Below are 19,900 nucleotides of genomic sequence, written 5' to 3' on the forward strand. Positions count from 1 at the left end.
CCTCAACCGACTCCTTAAAGGTCTGTGGTCTCCTCTGCGCCCTGAGTTGCACGAGAACAGGGCTGTGCTGTCTCTCCTTCAGCACCACAGTCCCCGCACCCTGGCCTACGGCTGCGACACATCCTTGTCTTTGAGGCTGAGCCGACAGAAATTTCTTCTTCCAGTTTGAGAATGACCAGTCAGCTATGTTCCCGGCTCCTCTTGCATTTATTGGAACCGGCTTACCCAACAATCCACAAAGGAGCTTACACGGTACGGGGTGGGGATATTTAGGCCTCCTGTGACCTAATCCTGGGATTACTGCGGAAGCCTGGGCTGGCGGGCAGGGGGAGGGGAGGCAGGCAGGTATAGTGGTTGGGACTTGGTGAATTGCTAAAGACGCTTCAGTTTGGCAGGAAGCCGTGCTGCGGGGTTAATGTGCTGCGGGTTGGAGGCTCTCCCGCCCCCCGGGGGCGCGTGTGCACGTGCGTGTTTACGTTGGGGCGTGGGGGACGGGGAGGAGACCTGAGCAGTTGACGTTAGGGTTTCTTTTCCTTAAGCTTCTCCTTCACTTTTTGCGGCTCAAATTGGATCAGTCGTAGAATTTCCATATTGGCTAGGGTTCCCTCGATGAACTCTTTCTCTGTAAGTTTATCTGTGCACAGGGGGGAAGAAATTACTACAGTCAGGATAGGCTGCGATAAAGCTGACGTCGGCCAGCATACCCAGTACGGATGGATCTATTATGAAAATACTGAGTCTCAGTGCCCCGGAGGGTAACCCCACCCCTGACTCCACCCTAGGACCCCTGGACCTCCCCAGGAACCAGCAACAAGAGGGTTAAGTTCAGGCACTGCCGGGCCTCGAGGAAGTGTGCTGTGTGTCTTCTGATTGGCTGGTGATCCTTTCCTAGGCGTCTCTGCCATCCGTGATCTACCTTCCCATTTAGGACAAGAGAGATCCTTGTCCCCAGCTATTGAATTCAGTTCTATCCAGTGAAATGCACTCACTAAGCCCTTCCTCTGTGCCAGAGTCACTGTGTTTGGGGCTGAGGTCATTGCAGGGGGCAGAGGGCAGGGTATGGCGTGGAAAGGAGTGAGATAATATCCCCTGGCCCAGGAAACTGTGTGTCTGATGGAGACAGTCACCTGTAGAAATGACCCTAGAACGAGGCAGCTGTTCCTTCCTGCTCATGGCTATGCTCATAGTCCTGCACGTAGTAGGTGCTCAATAAAGCTTGGCTGAGCTATTTGGGTTTCGCCATTGGCTTATGTTCCAGGCCTTTCCGGCAACCTTAATCCTTCCTGGATTAGGATCCAGCCTGGTTCCCTGTGCAGGTCAGGATGGTGACATTTGGGTTTTAAAGTCCCAGCCGCCGACTTCCCTGGTGGTGTAGTGGTTAAGAATCTGCCTGCCAATGCAGGGGACGTGGGTTCGAGCCCCGGTCCGGGAAGATCCCACATGCCGCGGAGCAACTAAGCCCGTGCGCCACAACTATTGAGTCTGTGCCCGGGAGCCACAACTACTGAAGCCCGCATACCTAGAGCCCGTGCTCTGCAACAAAGAGAAGCCACTGCCTTGAGAAGCCCGGGCACCGCAATGAATAGTAGGCCCCGCTCGCGGCAACTGGAGAAAGCCCGCGCGCACCAACAAAGAACCAATGCAGCCAAAAATAAATAAATAAATTTATAAAAAAAAAAAAAAAGAAGAAGAAGTCCCAGCTGCTCTATCAGCCTCACACATAGCTTGAAACTCCTCCTAGGAGTGAGGCGTTGTCTCCAGATGGGCCATGTGAAAACACAAATCACGTGGTAGCAGTACTGTCTCAGCCTCCCTGTGAGTTTCACCTGGGTCAGTTTGCAGTTTAGCACGTAGCAGAACAAGGGACTCAGCACATGGCAGACCCAGAAGGGGGTCATGAAGCAGGTGAAAGAGCCAGTGGGGTAAGGTGCCACCAGTCTGCGTCCCAGAAAAGGTGCGCTCAAAGGGGAGGTGACATCTGAGTGAGGCAAGGGAGGGGCCTACCCTCCAGAATTTAAGGAGGCTCTCACTTTTAGGGTCCTGCGAGCACAGGGCTGGCACCTGAGAATGGTGCCTCCTTAAATTTTGTGCCAGGGCACCTCCCTTGCCTCGCCCTAGTTCTGGCCCTAACGTCAAAGATCTGGTTGCTAATCTGCCTTCTTCCTAGACCGCAGATTAGCAGGGTCCTTATTGAACAGCCTGCTCAGGCCTGTGCCCGGGAACCTTGGGAAGAGACTGCCCCAGAGATCACAAAAGGGGCCAATACCGGTTCCTCAGATTTGTTTGGGCCACGCAGTGTTTCATCAATTGAGGCACTTCGGATTTTAAACATCTCGATTGCTGGCCTCTCTTCTGAACAAATCAGATGGTGGGGCCCCAGTGGCGCTGTATTCCAGCGTGGCAACAATTGACCAGAGGCCGTAAGACCAGACAGGCCCTCACGCCCCACACTGTTCGCCAGTCCCTATCTATCACTTAGTAGGGCCTCTGTCCACTTCTCTCTCGTTCATCATCACAGCCCCTGTGGTCATTCAAGCTTGCAGCCCCCATCTGACACCAGCCCCTCTCCTGTGTCTTTCCCAAGTTGGACATGGGCCTCATGCACCAGCAGCCCTCACTGCCCAGTTGTGGAATCCATCTCCGCTTACAATGCAAGGCCGTACTCCCCACAGGCTGCTCCCAGCCAGACCGAACAGGGCAGGGAGCCAAGACAGGCCAGCTCCTGGAAGAAGGGGGCTTGAGGACACCCCCTCAGCTTTGCCAAGACTGTCCTAGCCCAGCACTGCAGTCTAAGACTTTTCTTACCCAACCTGCTTTCCTTGCCTCTGCGCATAAACGTTTCATCTGCTTTGCAGTCTGATGGCTTATCCCTGCCTCTTCCAGACCCCTCCTCATTTTCCCTCATACGCCTTCCCCCCATCAATCTCTTGAAATCTAATTGAACTCTAATCCCATCTGGCCATGCTTCTCAAGGGACCCAAACTAACTTCCTAAAGGAAAAACCATGTAAATTGGGATCCCACTTACTTGGGACTCCATGCTTTCAGATTATTCTGAAGTGAGGTTTACCCTGTCCCAACCGTGCAGAAGGCATTTTTGTAAACAAGTAAACCAAAGTGTCTAAAAACAACAGGCACTCCATTGGAAAAGAAAGTGGTTTGCTTTGCAAAGCCTCTAAACTTGCCGTTTGCATGTTTGCATACAAACTGCTAATGGGCTGTTGCCTTGACGTTTTACTATTCCTTCAACGTGGGTTAACCCTGTCATAACAAAAGATGTTTTTTTCTTCCAAAGCACACCATCATTTAGAGCCTTCCCCCTCCCCCCAGAGATCTCAGGCAGGGATGGAGTTTTATGAGCGGTGGGATCTGGTGCCATTTCCCATCAGCTCCAGAGGGGTCCCACAACTGCCCACTGACCATTCTGCGCAAGTCCCCACAGAAGCCCTTCCGACAGCCCCGCAGCAGGAGGAGGGGTCCTCGGTCCTGCGTGGGCACTGGACTCGGAAGGGTCAATCTTGCTGGGATCTCTAGGACACAGCCCATGACTGTGAAATCAAAGGCTAGGAAGGAGAAGTAATTCACCATCATCCTTCTTGCCAAAGAACCCCCAGATCTTCTCAGCTCGCTTCTCCGGGGTGTTCTCATCTTCCGGAAGACACTTCACATCCTCAGGATTGATCATCTTGAAAATAGCCTACACCAAATCAAGAGGGAGAACCCATGAGAGGGAGTAATTCTGGGGGAACCCATGTCGCTTACCAGGATGCCCCACAGCAGAGGTTAAAATGCAGATGCTCAGGCCCCAGCCCGCCCTACTGAATCCAAGTTCCTGGGGGTGGGGAAGGGGCATCTGTACTTCTGAGATCCTCAGAAGGGACAGGGAATGTGGGGGAGGGGTGAAGACGGCTTTCCCTTCTTATTTTGTCCCTTTCTGCACGGTTTGAATTTCCTGCCCCTGTAGACATATGACTTTCATCTTATTAAGAAAATAATAAGAATCAAAAACTTTCTGGTGATAATCCCATAGCAGCCCCGAGGCTGCAGTTTGGGAACTGGTACCTTTAACCCCACTCCCCAGAAGTTTTAGAATATCAAATGGCCTCTTCTGGGTCCAGGTGGTACCTTGGTTGTAAGGGCTAATATTTGTCAGGTGATTAACGTGTGCCACTTTTCTAGGCGCTTTTTACCTGTAGACTCATGACAAGTTTATGAGGTGGGGGTTATTGGCCCCGTTTCACAGAGGAAGAAACTGAGTTAACTAACTTGTTAGAAGTCACCCAGCCAGAAGCAGAAGAGTGGAGATTCTAACCCAGGCACGTTTGGTTCCAGAACCTCTGTACTTGCATCGCGTGCCATTCTGGAATGTCTTGGAGAGCGTTCGAGGCGCTGGGGAAGGTCTCGGGAAGCCCCTCAGTTACCCGCCTGCTCAGGGAGGGATCCACAGAGAGATTTAGCCTAAAGCTCAAGGATCTGTCTCACCTCCCTCTAGTCTCATTAATAAAGGAGTTGGATGGACAATATCCAGCAAAGAAGGAGGTGCCTCCCGACCTGTGATCAGGGAAGGGGACAAGGTGGTCTCGATGTGCCCTTTCAGCTCCAGGTTGCTAGGATCCCACCAGGCCTTGGGGACATCGGGGAGCCAGCCAGGCAGGGGCAGTATCGCCTGTGAAATTACCCTGGGGGGTCAGCAGCTTTAGAAGCCCTCTCAGCCCCTGTGCCGCAACAAGAGAAGCAAGGAAACCAAACCCGGCAGCCGGGGCAGCAGCCTTGCTCACAGCGCCCGGAGCTCAGAGGTTCCCGGCGCTGAAGTGCAGTGGCTCCCTTAACTCCTCCGTCTGTCCTGAGCCAGAGGCCAGCGAGGTTCCCACACACACCTGCCCCTAATGGGAGGCCAAGCAGAGTCCACTTACCACAAGCTGCATGCTTAGCTATTTTATTTATGGTTTCTCCTAATAAGGGTGGAAGAACTGTGCAAATGAAAGCAGGATTGCAAATGCATCCAAAATTATATAAAATAGGAAAAACATTCTCTCTCTTAACAGGAATGGAATTAGAGAAATAAAGCTAGTGGCATGGGGTAGTGGGGCCAAAAAAAAGATCCTGTAAAACGATACTAAATGAAGGGAAATAGAAATGATATAATAGGAAAAAACAGAAGCGTCTTCATTGTCCAAAAATATAGGGATGGTTAAATAATTTTATGGCATGTCCATAAGATGGAATTCTAAGCAGCTATTAAAAACAGTTTGATATTGAAAACATTCATAATAAAATAGTGGCTGAAAAAAGTATACTAAAAACCATATGTGAATATGTCATAGTTCTAAAATTATTTTTAAATCTACAGAGAGGACTGGAAAGGTATATGCCCATATGTTGACAGTAGTCTTCTCTGGATAATGAAATTAAAGGCGATTTTTATTTTCTTTTGTGTAGGTTTCTAAGTTGCATGAATTCCTTATATATTAAATGAAACTCTTTTTCAGACATCTAAAAATCTTATCGGATATACTTATCCTGGGCCAATGTATTTGAAACATGTGTCTTTAAAATGACTTGTGAGGGACTTCCTTGGCGGTCCAGTGGTTAGGACTCCGTGCTTCCACTGCCATGGCCCTGGGTTCAATCCCTGGTTGGGGAACTAAGATCCCACAAGCCCTGGGGCTATATATATATTTATATTTATATTTATATTTATATTTATATATATAATGACTTGTGAAAGAATCTGAGTACGTCCTGTGGAAGGTTTTGAAGGACATTTTAATGAAGAAAGGAAGGAAGGTGGGAGGGAAAGAGGGAAACAATAAAGGTAAATAGTAGGAAATACCCAGATTCTTCTTCTTTAGGAGGAAAGTGAAGCTGTGGGAACGCGCCCAGACCTCTATTAATACTGGTCTATTGGAGACCCCTCCTGGCCACGCTGTCAGAGCCACTGACTCCCAAAGCCCGGGTCCCCACTCCCCCCTCCAGCCCCGCCCCCAGCCGGGCCCCCTGTGCGGAAGCAGCAGCAGGGGGTCCTGATCCCGGGTGAGCCCTGTGCAGCCCAGCCGGGAGCTGAGCCGGGAGCGCAGAGGCTGCCACTGACCGTGACGATCTCCAGCACTTCGTTCTTGCTGATGCTGCCATTGCCATCTACATCGTAGAGGGAGAAGGCCCACTCCAGCTTCTGGTTGGTCTTGCACATGCTGGTCATGTGCAGGGCGATGACATACTCCTTGAAGTCCAAGGTGCCATCGCTGTTGGCATCGAAGCTGCGGAACACGTGCTGGGCGTAGGCCTTGGGGTCGGCGTCAGGGAAGAACTTGGAGTAGATGGTCTGGAACTCCTGCCGGGTGATGCGGCCACTGGGGCACTCCTTCAGGAAGGACTGGTACCAGGTACTCAGCTCTTCCTCTGTGAACCTGGTGTTCAGCTGCAGCTCCTCCAGGATCTCCTTGGACAGGGCTCCGCTTTTGCTGTTCCCCATGGGTGAGCAGGTGTGGGCCCAGCCGGTCTGTTGCCGCTGGGTGGGTGGGTGTGTGGGAGGAATGGGGTCTCCGGGCTGCCTAGCTGGGTGCTGCTGGAGGCGGTTGCACCCTGAGATGCTGGTGGATTAGGAGGATTTGTGGCTGGTTCACCCCTGTACTTGGAGGGAGGAGGGGCCCGGAGCTTGAGTGGGGAGATGAGCTCCCGGAAGCCCCCTGAGATTAAAATAAAGAGCTGACAGCAGGAGGTCAATCCCTCTTGGCCTTCTGGGAGGATAGGACAGGTGATCCGAATCTTCAGAGCCAAAGCCTTGAGCCGAGGCCTTTCCCACTGCCCCTCACCCATCCCTGCGCCAACTTAGCCCACCAGCTCTAGCTCTCTAAGAGCAACGATGTTCCCTGCCTGCCTTCTGCCCTACATCTGAGGGTCTCAGCGACAGGGATGGCCCTGTAATGCAGGGGTCAGGAGCCAGGCTCTGGAAGCAGCCCAGGTTCAAATCTCAGCTTTGCAATTCACTAGCTGTGTGACCCCAGGTGCGTTTCTTAACGTCTCTCTGCCTAGAATTCTCTTCCCCTAATCTTTCACCTCCTTCACGGCTTTCCTTAAATGCCGCCTTCTCAGCCAGGCCTATAGTGACCATTCTGTCAACAAGAGCACCCCAACCGTCAGGCTGTTTATCCTGCTTGACTGCTCTTCCTTGATCGCCCGTGCACCTTCTGACTTACTGTTTACGTATTCTGCCTGCTGCCTGGGATCGCACCAGAATGAAAGCGCCATGAAGGCGGGGATTCTGTCTGTTTTGTTGCCCGCTGCATCTCCATCGACAGAAGGGTATCTGGCGGGTTTGGGCCCTCAGTGACTATTCTTTGAGTGAACAGGCATGATAATAGCATCTCTCCCACTGTTATTGTGAGGCTGAAACGAGTTAATACGTGCAATGCATTTAGAATAGAGCCTGGCACGTAGTAAGAGCTGAACGCATGTTAGTTTTTGCCATTCTTCTTCTATGACAGGGATCAAAAACTAAACTGCTTACAGGGGCCAGCAAGTGGAGTGTGTGAGTGAAGCCGGGGGTCAGGGAGGCAGTAGGCATGGTGAGGCCCACGCCTGCATGGCAGGGGCTGCCGGTGTTTGACTCCATTTGAACGTGGTCAGATGGGATTATGGCCTGGTGTTACTAGATTTTTTGGTAAGCCAAAAGAAATCCAGAAATCAGATTTTCAGGTTTGAAAATTGCAATTTGGAAATTTGGAAAAATTGGAAATCTGCAATTTCCAAACTTTAAGAGTGATTTCCAAATTTTCAAAAATTTTCAAAAACATAGGGTGGGATAAATATAACTTATCTGTGGCTCCGTTTCAGCAGCAGGTCATCAGTTTGCAACCAAGCCTGGTGCCAGGAGCTGGCAGACAACATGCTTGTTGAGTGAGTGACTGGACAAGCAGGGGACAGGGAGCTCCACCAGGGGAGGCGTCCACCGCTGCGGTCAGCTCGGTCAGCAGAACAGGCCACAGGGAAGAGCCCTCGTGAGTAGGTTTACACCTGAAATTGCATCACCCAAAGGAGAGGTCGGTGGCGCCCTGGCTTGGCTGGGCGTAACGCCTGGAACCCCAGAATCGCCGTCTTGGACGGGAGAGATGTCTCTTCTTTGTCCAGGGGTGGTAACTACAAAGAACAAAGCCCACAGCGTCTAGGCGGGTGAGTCGGGGTTTTTATCCTATTTCATAACAGGCTAATGGCAGGGGAAAGCAGGTCCCCGCTGCTGGGAGAAAGCCCCCTGCCAGCCTCCCCTGGTGTTGCTCAGAAAGGTCCCGGAAGTTCAGGCACAGATGTGCTGGCCTCTCCCTCCTGCCCACCCCACCCACTGCGGGTCCAGAGTGTTTCTCAGGAGGCCTTCATGTTAGGGGGTGGGGTGCGTATGTGTGTGTCATTATTTTTTCCCATCAGTTTGTGACAGCATATCATTTCTTGAAAGGAGCCCTTTCTCTCTGTCTAGACTTTCACTATCTTGCAGCATTTGTTCTCCAGAGCAGTTGGAAACAGGACAGTCACTGGACTCAAAAACAAACAAACAAACAAAAGCCAGGCCATGAAAGTGAGGCCAGAGGCCTTCACCCTGGCCTCTGAACCTGGCATGAGAGGTGATTAGAAGTGCCTCCTGGGTATCCACACCGAGACTGCAGGTGAGGCGAGGCCGATGTCACAGGAAGAAACCAAGCTCCAAAAGGATGCCACCTGCCTGTGTCGCACAGTTGCCAAATGGCGAAGCCAGGAGGAAAGCCCAGGGCAGCCTCCCCACTGAGGGCTCTTTTCAAGACATTACAGCCGCCTCCCTTCTCAAGAAGGCCTGAGCAGAGGGCTCAAGAAGCCGCATTTCTGAAGGTGAGGACCTGGGTTGCCATGACGACGGAAGAGGCGGGTAGGGAGGCAGGGCCCCGGCCTAACACAGAAGGCAGCCAGAGCTCCCCCAGTCCCTCTGCCCTTCCCAAGGGCAAGGAGGAAGGAGCAGGTACTGTCCACATTCTTCAGGTTGCTGTGCCCAGGAGAGGCCCAACCGTGGGAGGGGACCACAGGCAGCTGTGTTGATGCTGCTGAGAGAGGGGTCATGACCTGGAGGTTTGTTTGAAAACCTGAATAAACATCTTCTATCAGAGGGAGAGTTTATGCTCCTTAGCCAAACAAGTTGTTGGGGATGATGTATTGTGAACGGATTTGTTAAGTCTGAGCCGGGGCCATAAACTCTCCCCAAACCCCTAAGACCACTGGGGAGAAGGCCTCGTCTCTGGCCAGTGACTCTGTGTCTCCCCCTCCCGGCCTGGCCTTCACTGAAAGACACAGGCTCTTCCCAGAGGGTGGCCCTGTCCCACCCCAAGCTGGGAGTCCCCCAGCTCCCATCCCGTTCCTCTACCTTCCCCTGCGTGAGCTGAACGGCAAGCGGACCCTTCGACCCCGGCCAGGAAGCAGAGAGGTAAGGGGCTTTGGAGAGGGCGGGTGGGAGGCCGAGAATGGGAAGGAACGCCCCTCCCAAGGGCGTCCCCATTGCGGTAAGTAGCGATCCGTCCTTCGGGTTGCTTGGACCGACATCCTCGGCATCATCACCAGCGCCTCTGTTTCCGTCACCCCCCCCTTCAATCTGGCTCGAAATCGTGCTGGCTCCACTTTCAAGGCACGGCCAGGACCTGCGCATTCTCCCCACCTCCACGTGGCCACCCCTGCAGGCACCATCCCCTCTGCCCGAGTTATGGCTGCCCTGGTCCCCTGACCCCCCCTAGCGAGCCCCACAGCAAGGAAATTAGGCTGCACGCGCTACCCGGCTTGGACCACCCCACGCCCCCAGAGTAAAAGTCCTAGGCCTTGCAAGGCCTTCCAAGCTCTGCAGAGTCTGCCCGCCCCGCCCTCCAGCCACACTGGCCTCAAACCATTAGGTGCCTCCGGCCCTTACAGGGGCTACCTCCTCTGCCTGGAACATGCTTCCCCCAGCTACCTGCCAGGCTTCCTCCCAGGGAGGGACTTCAAAGTCCCAGGTCTCCTCGACTTTGGTCAAATGTCACCTTCTCAGTGAGGCCACCCCAATCACCCTATTTCATGTTGCAACTCACCCACCCTCACCCCTGAAACTACCCATCCCCGCCCCCCGCCCTTTCTCCATAACACCTAACATCTTCACACACACTGTATCATTTCATTACTCTGTCTCTTTCAGCTAGAAAATAAGTTCCATGAGGTCAGGGTTCTTGATCTGTTTTCATCACTGATGTGTTCCCAGTACTGAGAGCAGTGTCTGACATACAGTGGTGTTCAATAATTATTGGATGGATGGATGGATGGATGGGTAAGAGAAGAAATAACAGCCAGGAGCCTCTTCCGTTCACAGGTACAGAAGTCTCCAGGGGAGGGGACTGGGGCCAGGGGTGTGGGTCTGACAGTGTGATACCCATCGGGGGGTGGGGGGGGGTCAATGCCCAGGTGCCCTTTGTCCCTCTGCTAAGTCATCGGGGGTAAAATTATAACCAAGCCTGGGAGTATGGGAGGAACGCTGAGCCCATTTGTACAAAGGCGAGTGTGGCAGCCCTCCAGGGAAGAGGGTTGCCCAGTGGGACGACTCAGTGTCTCTGGACAGTTTATTTTACATGGGATGAATCTAAGCATCTCAAGTGTACACACAGCGCCGAAGGAAAAAAAAAAAAGAGAACATTTAACTTCCTGAAAATGCTTTATAATAATGCAGAACAATTATATATAGCAAACGCCTTCAAAATTTAAACCCTTTAAACATTTAACTTTTCAGCATTAATACACACAAATGCTATTACGGGGCTCGGGTGGGGTGGGGACAGGGTGGGAAGGGTGGATTACAGCCTCCATAGGGATCAGAGTTTCAAGAGTGTTACTTATAAATTATAGTACATCAATTTTATTTACTGATCTAGGCAGCCAGGGGATGGGAGGATATACAGTGTGGAGTAAACACATTCATTCTGGGAGGAGGAATGCTGGAGGAGACACCGCTGTTTAACGTTAAAAATGTATAAAGTATTTAGCAAAAGTTACAGAAAACAGAGCAAACAAGCAAGTCTGTTAGAAAATTCCACTTTCATGGGGTTTGCTGATGTGCTCGTTTGTGAAAGGGCTGCCCACCCCCTTCATCTCCTTCCTAAGGGCAGAGATGCAAATTTGGGGCCCCTGTCACCAAGGATGGCTCGTGTCCCTTTGAATGACTGTCCCTGGGTCCACATGGCTGCCTGGAGGCCACAGTCCCGAGAGCCAGTCTGCTGCCGCGTGTGGCGCCGGATGGGGAGCAACTCCACTCGGTAACACACGGGTCCCGGGAGGGGATGTGACTTAACTTCAGGTTATGGGACAAATGAGACAGCAGAGCAGGGCCAGTCCGGTGCTCTTGCCCTGGTACCATATGCTTTCCTTCCTCATCCCCATGTCACACTGTCCCTAGGAGAGCACGCATGTGCCTGACCCCCTGCATCCCACCGCTGCAATCCCATTAGGAATTTCCCTCAGACACAAAGGGTCAATTCCCCTGAACAGCACATAGAGATCCAAGTTCATCACAGCCCCTCTTCCCTCAGAGGCACCTCCCAACAAAGGCACCCAACAGCCACGCCCCAGCATCTAGGGGGTTAGGGGAAATGGAACATTGGTTTTTGTCTCTTGTCTCGGTCTCACCCAAACCAGGAAAGGGGAGTTGGGTCCCTCACTTTCAGGAAAGGCCCGACAGGAATGACTTTCATGGTGTGAAAGTCTTTCGTGGTCCCTGGCAGCGTGGGGCCCTGTGACTTGGGTTCCATGGCCCATACCTTCACCTGGCCTGGACCCAAGAATGTCTTCCATTTGCTGGGAGAGGTGCTGGTTGCCTTCCGGGGCTCAACTTTCACTGAGCAGGGCACGATCAGGATGTGCCTGGAGGAGTTCTTACCTTGGGGGTCAGGCCCAGAGCTGACCAGTGTCAGCTGGGTGTGGCCCTCTCTCTGCCACCATCCAGTACAGTGAGGGCACAGGCCAGGTGAGCAAAGTTCCGGCAGCGACAAGCACCTGAAGGGAGGGGGCCGTGTCTTCATGCCTGTTTATGCTCCTTGGAAGTGACTTTCAGGACATGGTGTCAAAACTTGGTGGAGGAAAATTAATGGCTTCTGCTTTCTTTAGGGGTCCAAGGAGGAACTACCTCATTCTCAACAGCTCACGAAACTCGTAAGTTTTTGTGTCTGAACAGAGAAGCGCCTGGGTATCCCTCTCATGAGGGTGTTAGGTGACATCACGCACAGCCGTGCTGACGGGACACAGATTGGGCATGACGTGGGCACAGGGTACAAAACTGGAGGTGCCAAGGGGAGGAGACAGAACGCAGCAGCTGGAGGAGGCCTGGGAGACCGTCTAGAACGAACACCTTCAGTCTGCCGATGAAGGAACAGAGATCCAGGAGAGGGTGGTGATGGGCTCCCTGTCTTCTCATCCACGCTCCCTCCACCCACCTTCCACACCCTCTAACCCTCACCAAATGGCAGGGACTGGGCGAGTTGAAGGGAGGGTCCCCAGAAGCAAGCAGAACTACCAGCTGAGATGCCAGCGGAAATGGAGGGCAGTGGAGACCCTGCCCGCCCCCTCCCCCTGACCCCAGCAGCTTTCTGCATTGTCAAAAACCTAAAACGATCCGAAAACGCAGGCGTGAGCCCCAAGAACCGCTCGTGGGCGCCGCTGGCTGAAAGTAGCCGTGCAAACGAGCTTAAGACCCCAGGCCAGGAACTTCGGGGGCAGACAACTCATTTTAAAAGCAAGGATGCACCCATGCAACGGACTGCTACTTGGAGATATAAGGGGACAAGCTCCTGACATCCAGCCACAAGGTGACGCAGAGGCAACGGGCCGAGTGACGGAGGCCAGACTCTAAGGCTACTGCAGTGTGGCTCCACTTCTACGACATTCTAGAAAAGGCGAATCTGCAGGGTCAGAAAATCCATCAGTGGTCACCAGGTGCTGGGGGTGGGAGGAGTGGATGGACATCAAAGGAGCCTGAGGGGATGTTCTGGAGTGATGGAAATACCACGTTGATTTCGGTGCTGGTTACAAGGCTGTGTACCTTTGTCAAAATTCACTGAACTGTAGACTTCAAAAGGGTGAATTATACTGTATGTCAATGAACCCCCGATACCAAACGTCAAAGATCTCAATAAACTTGTAAAAAGAAAAGGCAGGGGGACTTGTAGGGGCGGGGAGGTTTATGGAAATAAGACAGTATGCCGGCTAAGGAAGCCGGCCGCTGGTCTGCGCCCCACTTAACATTTGTCCGAGGCTTTCCCTACCTACATAGTCAGCAGCAGGTCTGCAGAATCCTGTTTAAACTCTCCTTGTCAAGGCCACTCACAGCTGGAAGTAAAATCACTTAAACAAGCTGAGGTCTTTGACGTCCTTTGAATTTCATGGCTTGAACTGCCAAGAAGGGGGCTTTGGCTCCACCAGGATTTCTCTGCACCCATCCCCTAATCTCGTAATGGATTGGTTTTCACAAAGGGAACAGAAACAAACCCCTGGTTCCTGAGTTTGCTTCGATCATTAATCAGCCCCAGTGAAAGGAGGCCCAAGGCGGTTCCACGGGCAGAACCTCGGGGCAGCCGTCCCTGTGGCTCAGCTGGCCAGGGCTTTGCAATACTGATCAAAAGCAAGAGAAAAAAAAAATGGAGAGGAACAAGTAGCTTTTCCTGGAGGTTTTCGTGGCAACTCACTTTTGTTTTAGAGACTGTTTTGTAAAAAATCAGGGCTATCACAGACAAAACGAAGTGCACCCGTGTCTCCCAGGTAGAAGAGGCTCACCTGTCCTCAGAAATGGAACAACGGATGTGCTCAAGGATGGCCTGGGGCGACTCACCCTGAATCAAGCCAGGCAGACCCTCCTATAACCTACGCGCCAAAGCCCAAACCCAAACCCAAACCACCGCCGGGGCCGAGGGTCCCTCTGAAGCGCGCTTTTAGGTATTCCAGACTCTTCATCCTAACTCTGATTTCACCCACATGCGGAACCCTGTTAACATACGGACTCCAGCCCTGCTTGTAATTCGCTGTTCATTTCACGGCTCTCACTGGCCGTCCTCCGGCTTCATTCTTCCTCTTTGTAAAGTGAGAAGAATTATTTAAAACATATCTCTGAACTTTGAGTTGGATATGAGCCATGGAGGGTCTGGCGGACCAGGTGATTATACTCTTGTTGCTGCCTGGTTTCTCTGTCCCTGGGTAAATGCCGCATGGCAGTAGTTTGTATTATGATTACAGGCTCCCAGTGGGTTAAATGTGGAAGGGGTGCAAGCTTCTCATTCCCCAGAAAGGTCTGAAAACATCCCCCTTCCACATGGAGAATAGAGGGGGGCCGGGGGCGGAGTGCCTGTCTGGTACGCAGCTACATTTCTAGTACCGGCACAATGCCTGGCTTGCCCCAAGTGTCTGCCGATTAAATGAATGAATGAGTGAATGAGGGAACGAATGAAAGAAGAGCTATCAGCACAACAGACAGTGTCTCTGCAAACCTAAATTCTGCAGAGAGTACCTGTATGTGAATGCCAAAGTTACTGACCTGCAAGACCCCTGGAGAAAAGACAAGTCTATACCAAACAAGAGACTGTGGGCTTCCCGGATGACAGGGCCATAGCTTGTCCCTAGATCTTAGCACATTGCCCAGGCTCAGCTAAATGCCTGATGAATGAATAAAGGAGGGAAGAAAAAAGAAAAAAGATGTGGAAGGGCTAACGAAACCGAGGGAAAAGGATGAGGGGGAAAGAATGACTTCAGAAAATAGACTGGCCCACAAGGGGCCAACTTGGGCTACCCTGAGAGAGGCAAGAGAGCCCCAGGGAAGCACAGAAGACTCCGGAATCCTCAGATGGGGATGAGAAAACAAAATCAACGAGCGATATCACACTCAAAGTATCTGCGTCAATGACAAGGCTGTTGGCTTTGAATGTCGGGAAATCGCCCACAAATTAGTTTACTAAGCCACAAAGCAATTACTACTAGCACCGATCTTTGACAGAGAAACCAAAGAAATGAAATCCCCAAACTGGCAGCTGGTGTCATGGCCCAACTTCAGACCAGGAGCGGTTCTCCATGCCAGACACACATCCGTCCTGCTGGCCTCCATGTTGGTGAAGGCCTTCCTGCTGACCTTTCTGGTTGGGATGTTTCAATAAAAATACTGGCAAAGCTTGGTTTGCTTTAGGCTATACGGCCTCTTTCTACCGTAACTACGAGGCCGCCACAGTGACCCAAAAGGCAGAGGTGCCAAAAGAGTCAAGAATAACAAGTCATCGGTTACCAGCATGGACGGCAGAGAGAAGGACCAGTGAGTTACCTTCTGCCCTCACGAGAAACACGTGAGTCCTGTGAATCCGAAGTAATCAAGGGAAAGATTAACAGGAAAGATGGGTTCTCAGGGTGCGGGTTCCTTCAGCCCTTTTCTTCCTCCCGTGGCCTCGAGCTGATTCTCAAGATTTAACACGTAAGGGAGAAAGTGATGAGTGAGGACCCGATGGCGGTGCCAAAGCTTCCCAGGTCACACTCAGACCAGGCTCTCCCAGGAATGGGGAGGTGGGCAAAGGGCAAGGGGGTAGCAGCACCAAGCAGGGGCTCCGTGCGGGGATTTGAAACGTGCAGGAGCTGAGAGGCCAAGGTGCCAGACTGCCTGGTGACACGTACTGCGGCTACGAGAGTCTGCGATGCCTGCACAGTGCCTGCCAGTGAGAGCCATACACGAGACGGTGGTCCCGACCCCGCTGTGCGTAGGCAGGTGGGGCCATCTGGGGGGCGATAGACACTTGCCCCAACCCATCTCCAACATGGGACTGACCCAGCCCCCAGGACAAGCGAGGGTGGAAGAGGGAGCTCACCCGAGGAAGCGGCCGTGGGCTGGGTGGACGGGGCTGCCCAGAGACAGCACGTGACATTGATGCCCGATCTAATAGGAAACACGATTCCATGCTCCAACTTGGGGCGAATTTGCTGAATGAGGTAGTTCCCTCCTGACCTCTGCAGGCAGGGTCGGTCTGGGAAAACAGGAGGCAGGCATTCTTCCCAAGACTCCCAGTGATGAAAAGTAGCAGAGAAGAGCCAGGATGTGGGCTCCCAGAATATGCAATGGGGAAAAACAAAGAGGGAGGGCTGCTGCAAAGGATTCTGGGTGCGGGCTGTTGAGCTGAAAGGTGCCTTCTATCCACGATTCTGATCCTGACACTTGGCTTGGAGACAGAGACCTCTCTCCCCCGCCCTTCCAAAGCCCTGGAGACAAGCGGGCTGGCTGGAGGAAGGGCCTTGGGGCTTCCAGGGGCGTGAGCGTGTGACACAGCTGGCTCTGGGTGGGGAGGGGACCTCTCTGGTGCTCAGCAGGGACCACAACGTTCCAGCCTCGGTTTGTTCTCGGAGTGGCAAGCACGGCATGGGACTTGGGGGGGCTTCAACCTCGGAGACAAGGGCAGGGCTGTGGATCCATCTTCTCAGCCTGGGAACACTGGGGAGCTCCCCATGGGGCCATCCGGGCCGCCCTTCTGGCTTCACTGTCCCCTCTCCTCAGTGGACCAGGAGAGCGGGTGGGAGGGCAGCCCCGCTTGGGAGCAGGTCCCCCCCCGGCAGGAGTGCCACCTCCTCTGCGTGGGACCCCAGCCCCTCCTCGGCAGGACCCCCCAGGCCGTGTGTCTAGATCTCCATGTCCACGGGGCGGATGTTGCCCGTCTTGTGCTCCCTGACCCACAGCTCCCTGTCTTTGGCTGGGTCCACTTTTCGAAGCAGTTGGTCCACAGGCTCGACTGTCTGCAAGGGATGGAGAAGAGGGATATCTTCAGAGGCAGCGGCCGAGCCAGGGACATATCCTCTGAACCACGCTGCTTACACCCTCGTGCCCGTCAGAGCAGCCTCCCTAGAGGGCTGTGAGGCCCCGGGGAGGCCCGTGCGAGGGACAGATGTGGCAGGGGCTGGAAGACCCGGGGGCCTGAAGCTCTGGCCTCTGCCCTGCTTTCCCTCGTGCATGTGACCCTCCAGACGTCAGGGTGGATGAAAGGGCAGGTGGCCCAAGGGTCTGTGACCTGTTTCTCCTTCCATCAGTCTCCACATTTACCACCTGAGAACAGGTCAAATGGAACGTCGGCTTGAGAGGTTTTGAATAGTTCCAGCATCGTAAGAAATTCGCCAGGGGAGGCAAGGACATCTCCAGCTATTTTAACTATCGTGACGCATCTATGTGATGCACTCGGGATGGATTCACGTGGACATCCAGGGTAACTGACATGTCCATCCCAAGAGGTCACCCACAGGCCCGAGCCCGTGCCCACCTGCCAGAGAGATTCATCTGTAGCAGCTCCTTGACCTGCCACCACGGCACAGGGCCATGGCTCTCCCTGGCCCCATGCCCCCCAGGGGCCCCGCTGGCCTCGGCCCGGGGAACTCACGCTTTGGTTGAACATGTCCGTCTCGTGCCGCAGCTGCGTGTACTGGCACAGATGCTGCCGGATCATCTCCACCCTCTCCACCTCCAGCCGTTCCAGCTCCTGCAGAGGAGGAAACCGGCAGAGACCTCTGGGGGTGTCCCTTCCACCTGGGGACCTTCCCCACCATGCGGGTCCCACACCCCCCTATACACAAAACACAGATGCTGCCTGCTTATCCCCCATCCTGCCTGACCCTCTGGGGTCTGACGAGGAACCCACCCCGTATCTGGGAGTGAAGGTGTAGCTGACGGCACAGCAGTTACTGTCTCCTGACTCTCGTTCTGCCAGGCGTGGTGGGTGCTAAGGGCTTTACGGGCACTGCTTAATTGTCCTCATCATAACTGTAAGAGGTTCTCTTCTTACCCACATTCTCCAAACAAGGGAATGAACACCTACAGAGGTAACATCGCTTGCCCACAGCGACAGGGAATTATGGGAGCAGCGGCATTTGCACCAGGGTCTGTCGTGCCCTTAATCACGCGTCTGCACCGGTGCAGGCCCAGCCCCAGCCCCAGCCCCTGATGGCGTGGAGAGATGGAACACGTGCAGAAGCTTCTGCACCTCCAACTCTTGGGGCTTTGTCCCCGGGCCTCTGCTGAGCGGCCTCGTCTCCTCTGTCCACCCCAAGCGCTGAGGGGCAGGTCAAGGGAGCCAGGAGGGCCGGGAGCAGGGTGGCCACTGTCAAAGGGAAGCGCGGAGTGTTTGCCCTTTGGGTCCTAGGTGGCCCCGCATCTTTGGAATTTAGGAGATCTGGCTGCTCTTCTGTGCACAACTAGGTCACTGTTCAGGTGATTAACCTGGGCACAGGAAGTAAAGCAGGGAGTTTAATTAGGAGATTAACCAGGAGGAAAACGAGGTCACTGTGCCCGGGGGAGGCCTCTAATCTGCTCTGGTGGACTGGCACCTGGGGAAGGCGGAGGGTTAGTCTCATGCTGGACAGACAGATGGACGGCGGTGGCTTGGGGGCAGCGGGATGGTGTGGTAAGCACCTGGCATGATGCCTCCTTTCTCATCTGGCCCCACGACCCATGTGCCAACGCCGCTTCACCCCCTTCAGCGGGTGCTGACTTCACAGAAATACTCAACTGGGTTATTTTTCCTAAAGCGACCACTGTCTGCTTGGTTGACGCTGACCCCTCGGAGGATGCAGCACGAGCACATTGTCGCCCGTGTTCACACAGCTAGGAAGTACCGGGGCAGGGATCTGAGTCCACACAGGCTGGTCCGGAGTTGAGGTCTCAGTCCCAACACTAGAGCAGATCTAATGACCATCTCCACGGTCACCTCCACCCCACTGCCTGCACATCCACCACCATCCACCCAGGGATTCCTGAGCGCCCGCCCCTGCACGGACAAGCGTATGCATCTCTGGTCACTCACCAACGTGGTGGTCACCATCTCTTCAAACCACTTGGACTGGGCCTGGTTGTAGAGGTCCACACAGCGCATGAGGTCATCTCCTGGAAGGGCCAAGGCCACTGTCATACTCTGTCCTGTCCTCACCATGGCCGCCTTCTCCCACCTGCACCCCACAGCCAGGGTGATGGAGGCCACCGGAAAAGTTGCGGGGTGGAGAGGATGAACAGAGCAAGAGAAGGGGGCAACCCAGCCTTACGAGAGGCTGGCTTCAGAGTGTCTATCTGAACTAGACTCCAGACACCAAAACTCAGGAAGGGGTTTTCTCAGTAAGAATATATATATGGTAGGGGTGGGGGGGTACTCCTAGGACCCCCAACTCTATCATGAGCCCAAGAAATGCTTCCTCTTCTAAAGATGGGAGTTTCATTTCACATTGGAGAGTCCTGCTTGGTTGAAACATGTGTCCCAAGCAACTTGCTACTAGTTAGAGTTAAAGAAGGGAAGTTTGCAAATCACGTGTGTGTGTGTGCGTGTGTGTGTGCGTGCGTGTGCATGTGTGTGTGCGCGCATGTGTGTACATGCAGCAGCAAAGGGTGGGTGGGAAGGGAATGAGCTCTTTCTATAGTATTTTATTTCATAAGAGAGAGATCTGAAACAAACTATTTAACAAACTGCAAGTAATTGCAACATTACTAAGGTCCCAGCGTCCCAGACCCTTGCTACACAGAACACAGTTCCTGGGCCAGCAGCATCAGTACGCCCTGGGAGTTTGCTCAAAATGCAATCTCAGGATGTTTCCGAGACCTAGTGAATCAGAAACTATTTCCACAAGATCCTCAGGTGATCCCTGTGCACATCACAGTTGGAGAAGCACAGCTTGGTCTGCATGTAATTTCCTGATCATCACAGGGTGCCAGAGAGAGGAAGTCATCGTGGTCTCTGCTCATGATGGGAAAACTCATGAGTGAACCCAGAGATAATGATGAACTCTTCAAAGGGATTCCTATAATGGCATCACCTTGCTCATGTGGGTTCAGATATGAAAGTGAAAGAAAGTGGGCAGAGTTATGCCCACATGACCCAGGGCCTGGCTCAGGG

The 19,900-nt window shown here is 53.3% G+C and overlaps 2 protein-coding genes and 1 long non-coding RNA gene across 28 annotated transcripts in view; 1 reads left to right on the plus strand and 2 right to left on the minus strand.

Moving 5' to 3' along the window:
* The first annotated feature begins 111 nt into the window (after positions 1–111).
* On the plus strand, positions 112–12,598 carry LOC117200352 (uncharacterized). Of its 5 annotated transcripts, none has more exons than XR_004481860.2 (3): positions 112–252; positions 7,833–9,438; positions 10,174–12,598. It is a non-coding gene; the product is annotated as an uncharacterized LOC117200352 (long non-coding RNA). The 5 variants fall into 5 exon arrangements; XR_004481852.2 differs by having other exon boundaries at positions 114–252; positions 5,852–9,438; XR_004481858.2 differs by having other exon boundaries at positions 124–252; positions 7,836–9,438.
* On the minus strand, positions 251–6,471 carry RCVRN (recoverin). Its single transcript, XM_004266842.4, has 3 exons — positions 6,091–6,471; positions 3,585–3,696; positions 251–634 (listed from the first exon to the last, which is right to left on the minus strand). Exons 1-3 carry the CDS (start codon positions 6,469–6,471, stop codon positions 519–521), a joined length of 609 nt encoding a protein of 202 aa, XP_004266890.1. The 3' UTR covers positions 251–518.
* Positions 10,665–19,900, minus strand: part of GAS7 (growth arrest specific 7) — a 201,320-nt gene continuing 192,084 nt past the window's right edge. For 20 of the 22 annotated variants that reach the window (XR_004481842.2, XR_004481844.2, XR_004481849.2 and 17 more), the window contains 3 exons: positions 18,824–18,903; positions 17,405–18,624; positions 16,722–16,769 (listed from right to left, as the gene is read on the minus strand). Coding sequence is in view for 2 of the 22 variants with exons in the window: in XM_033422858.2 (XP_033278749.1) it covers positions 16,656–16,769; positions 17,405–17,503; positions 18,824–18,903 (293 nt within the window). In the remaining 20 variants the exon portion in view is untranslated. Of the gene's footprint in view, positions 16,770–17,404; positions 18,625–18,823; positions 18,904–19,900 lie in introns of all 22 variants that reach the window. The other 2 variants (XM_033422858.2, XM_004266841.4) reach the window with 1 other exon arrangement.

The sequence above is a fragment of the Orcinus orca genome, chromosome 19 (genome assembly GCF_937001465.1).
Source record: "Orcinus orca chromosome 19, mOrcOrc1.1, whole genome shotgun sequence".
In the NCBI taxonomy this organism is placed as follows: domain Eukaryota; kingdom Metazoa; phylum Chordata; class Mammalia; order Artiodactyla; family Delphinidae; genus Orcinus; species Orcinus orca.

What these genes read in the sequence shown, in the direction of transcription:
- RCVRN (XM_004266842.4), bottom strand. Translation starts at nt 6,471, where the DNA reads ATGGGGAACAGCAAAAGCGGAGCCCTGTCCAAGGAGATCCTGGAGGAG. An exon ending in AAGTGCTGGAGATCGTCACG is followed by an intron (nt 3,697 to 6,090) that starts GTCAGTGGCAGC and finishes GATTTGGTGTAG; the next exon opens with GCTATTTTCAAGATGATCAA. An exon ending in CTTTGGCAAGAAGGATGATG is followed by an intron (nt 635 to 3,584) that starts GTGAATTACTTC and finishes CCCTGTGCACAG; the next exon opens with ATAAACTTACAGAGAAAGAG.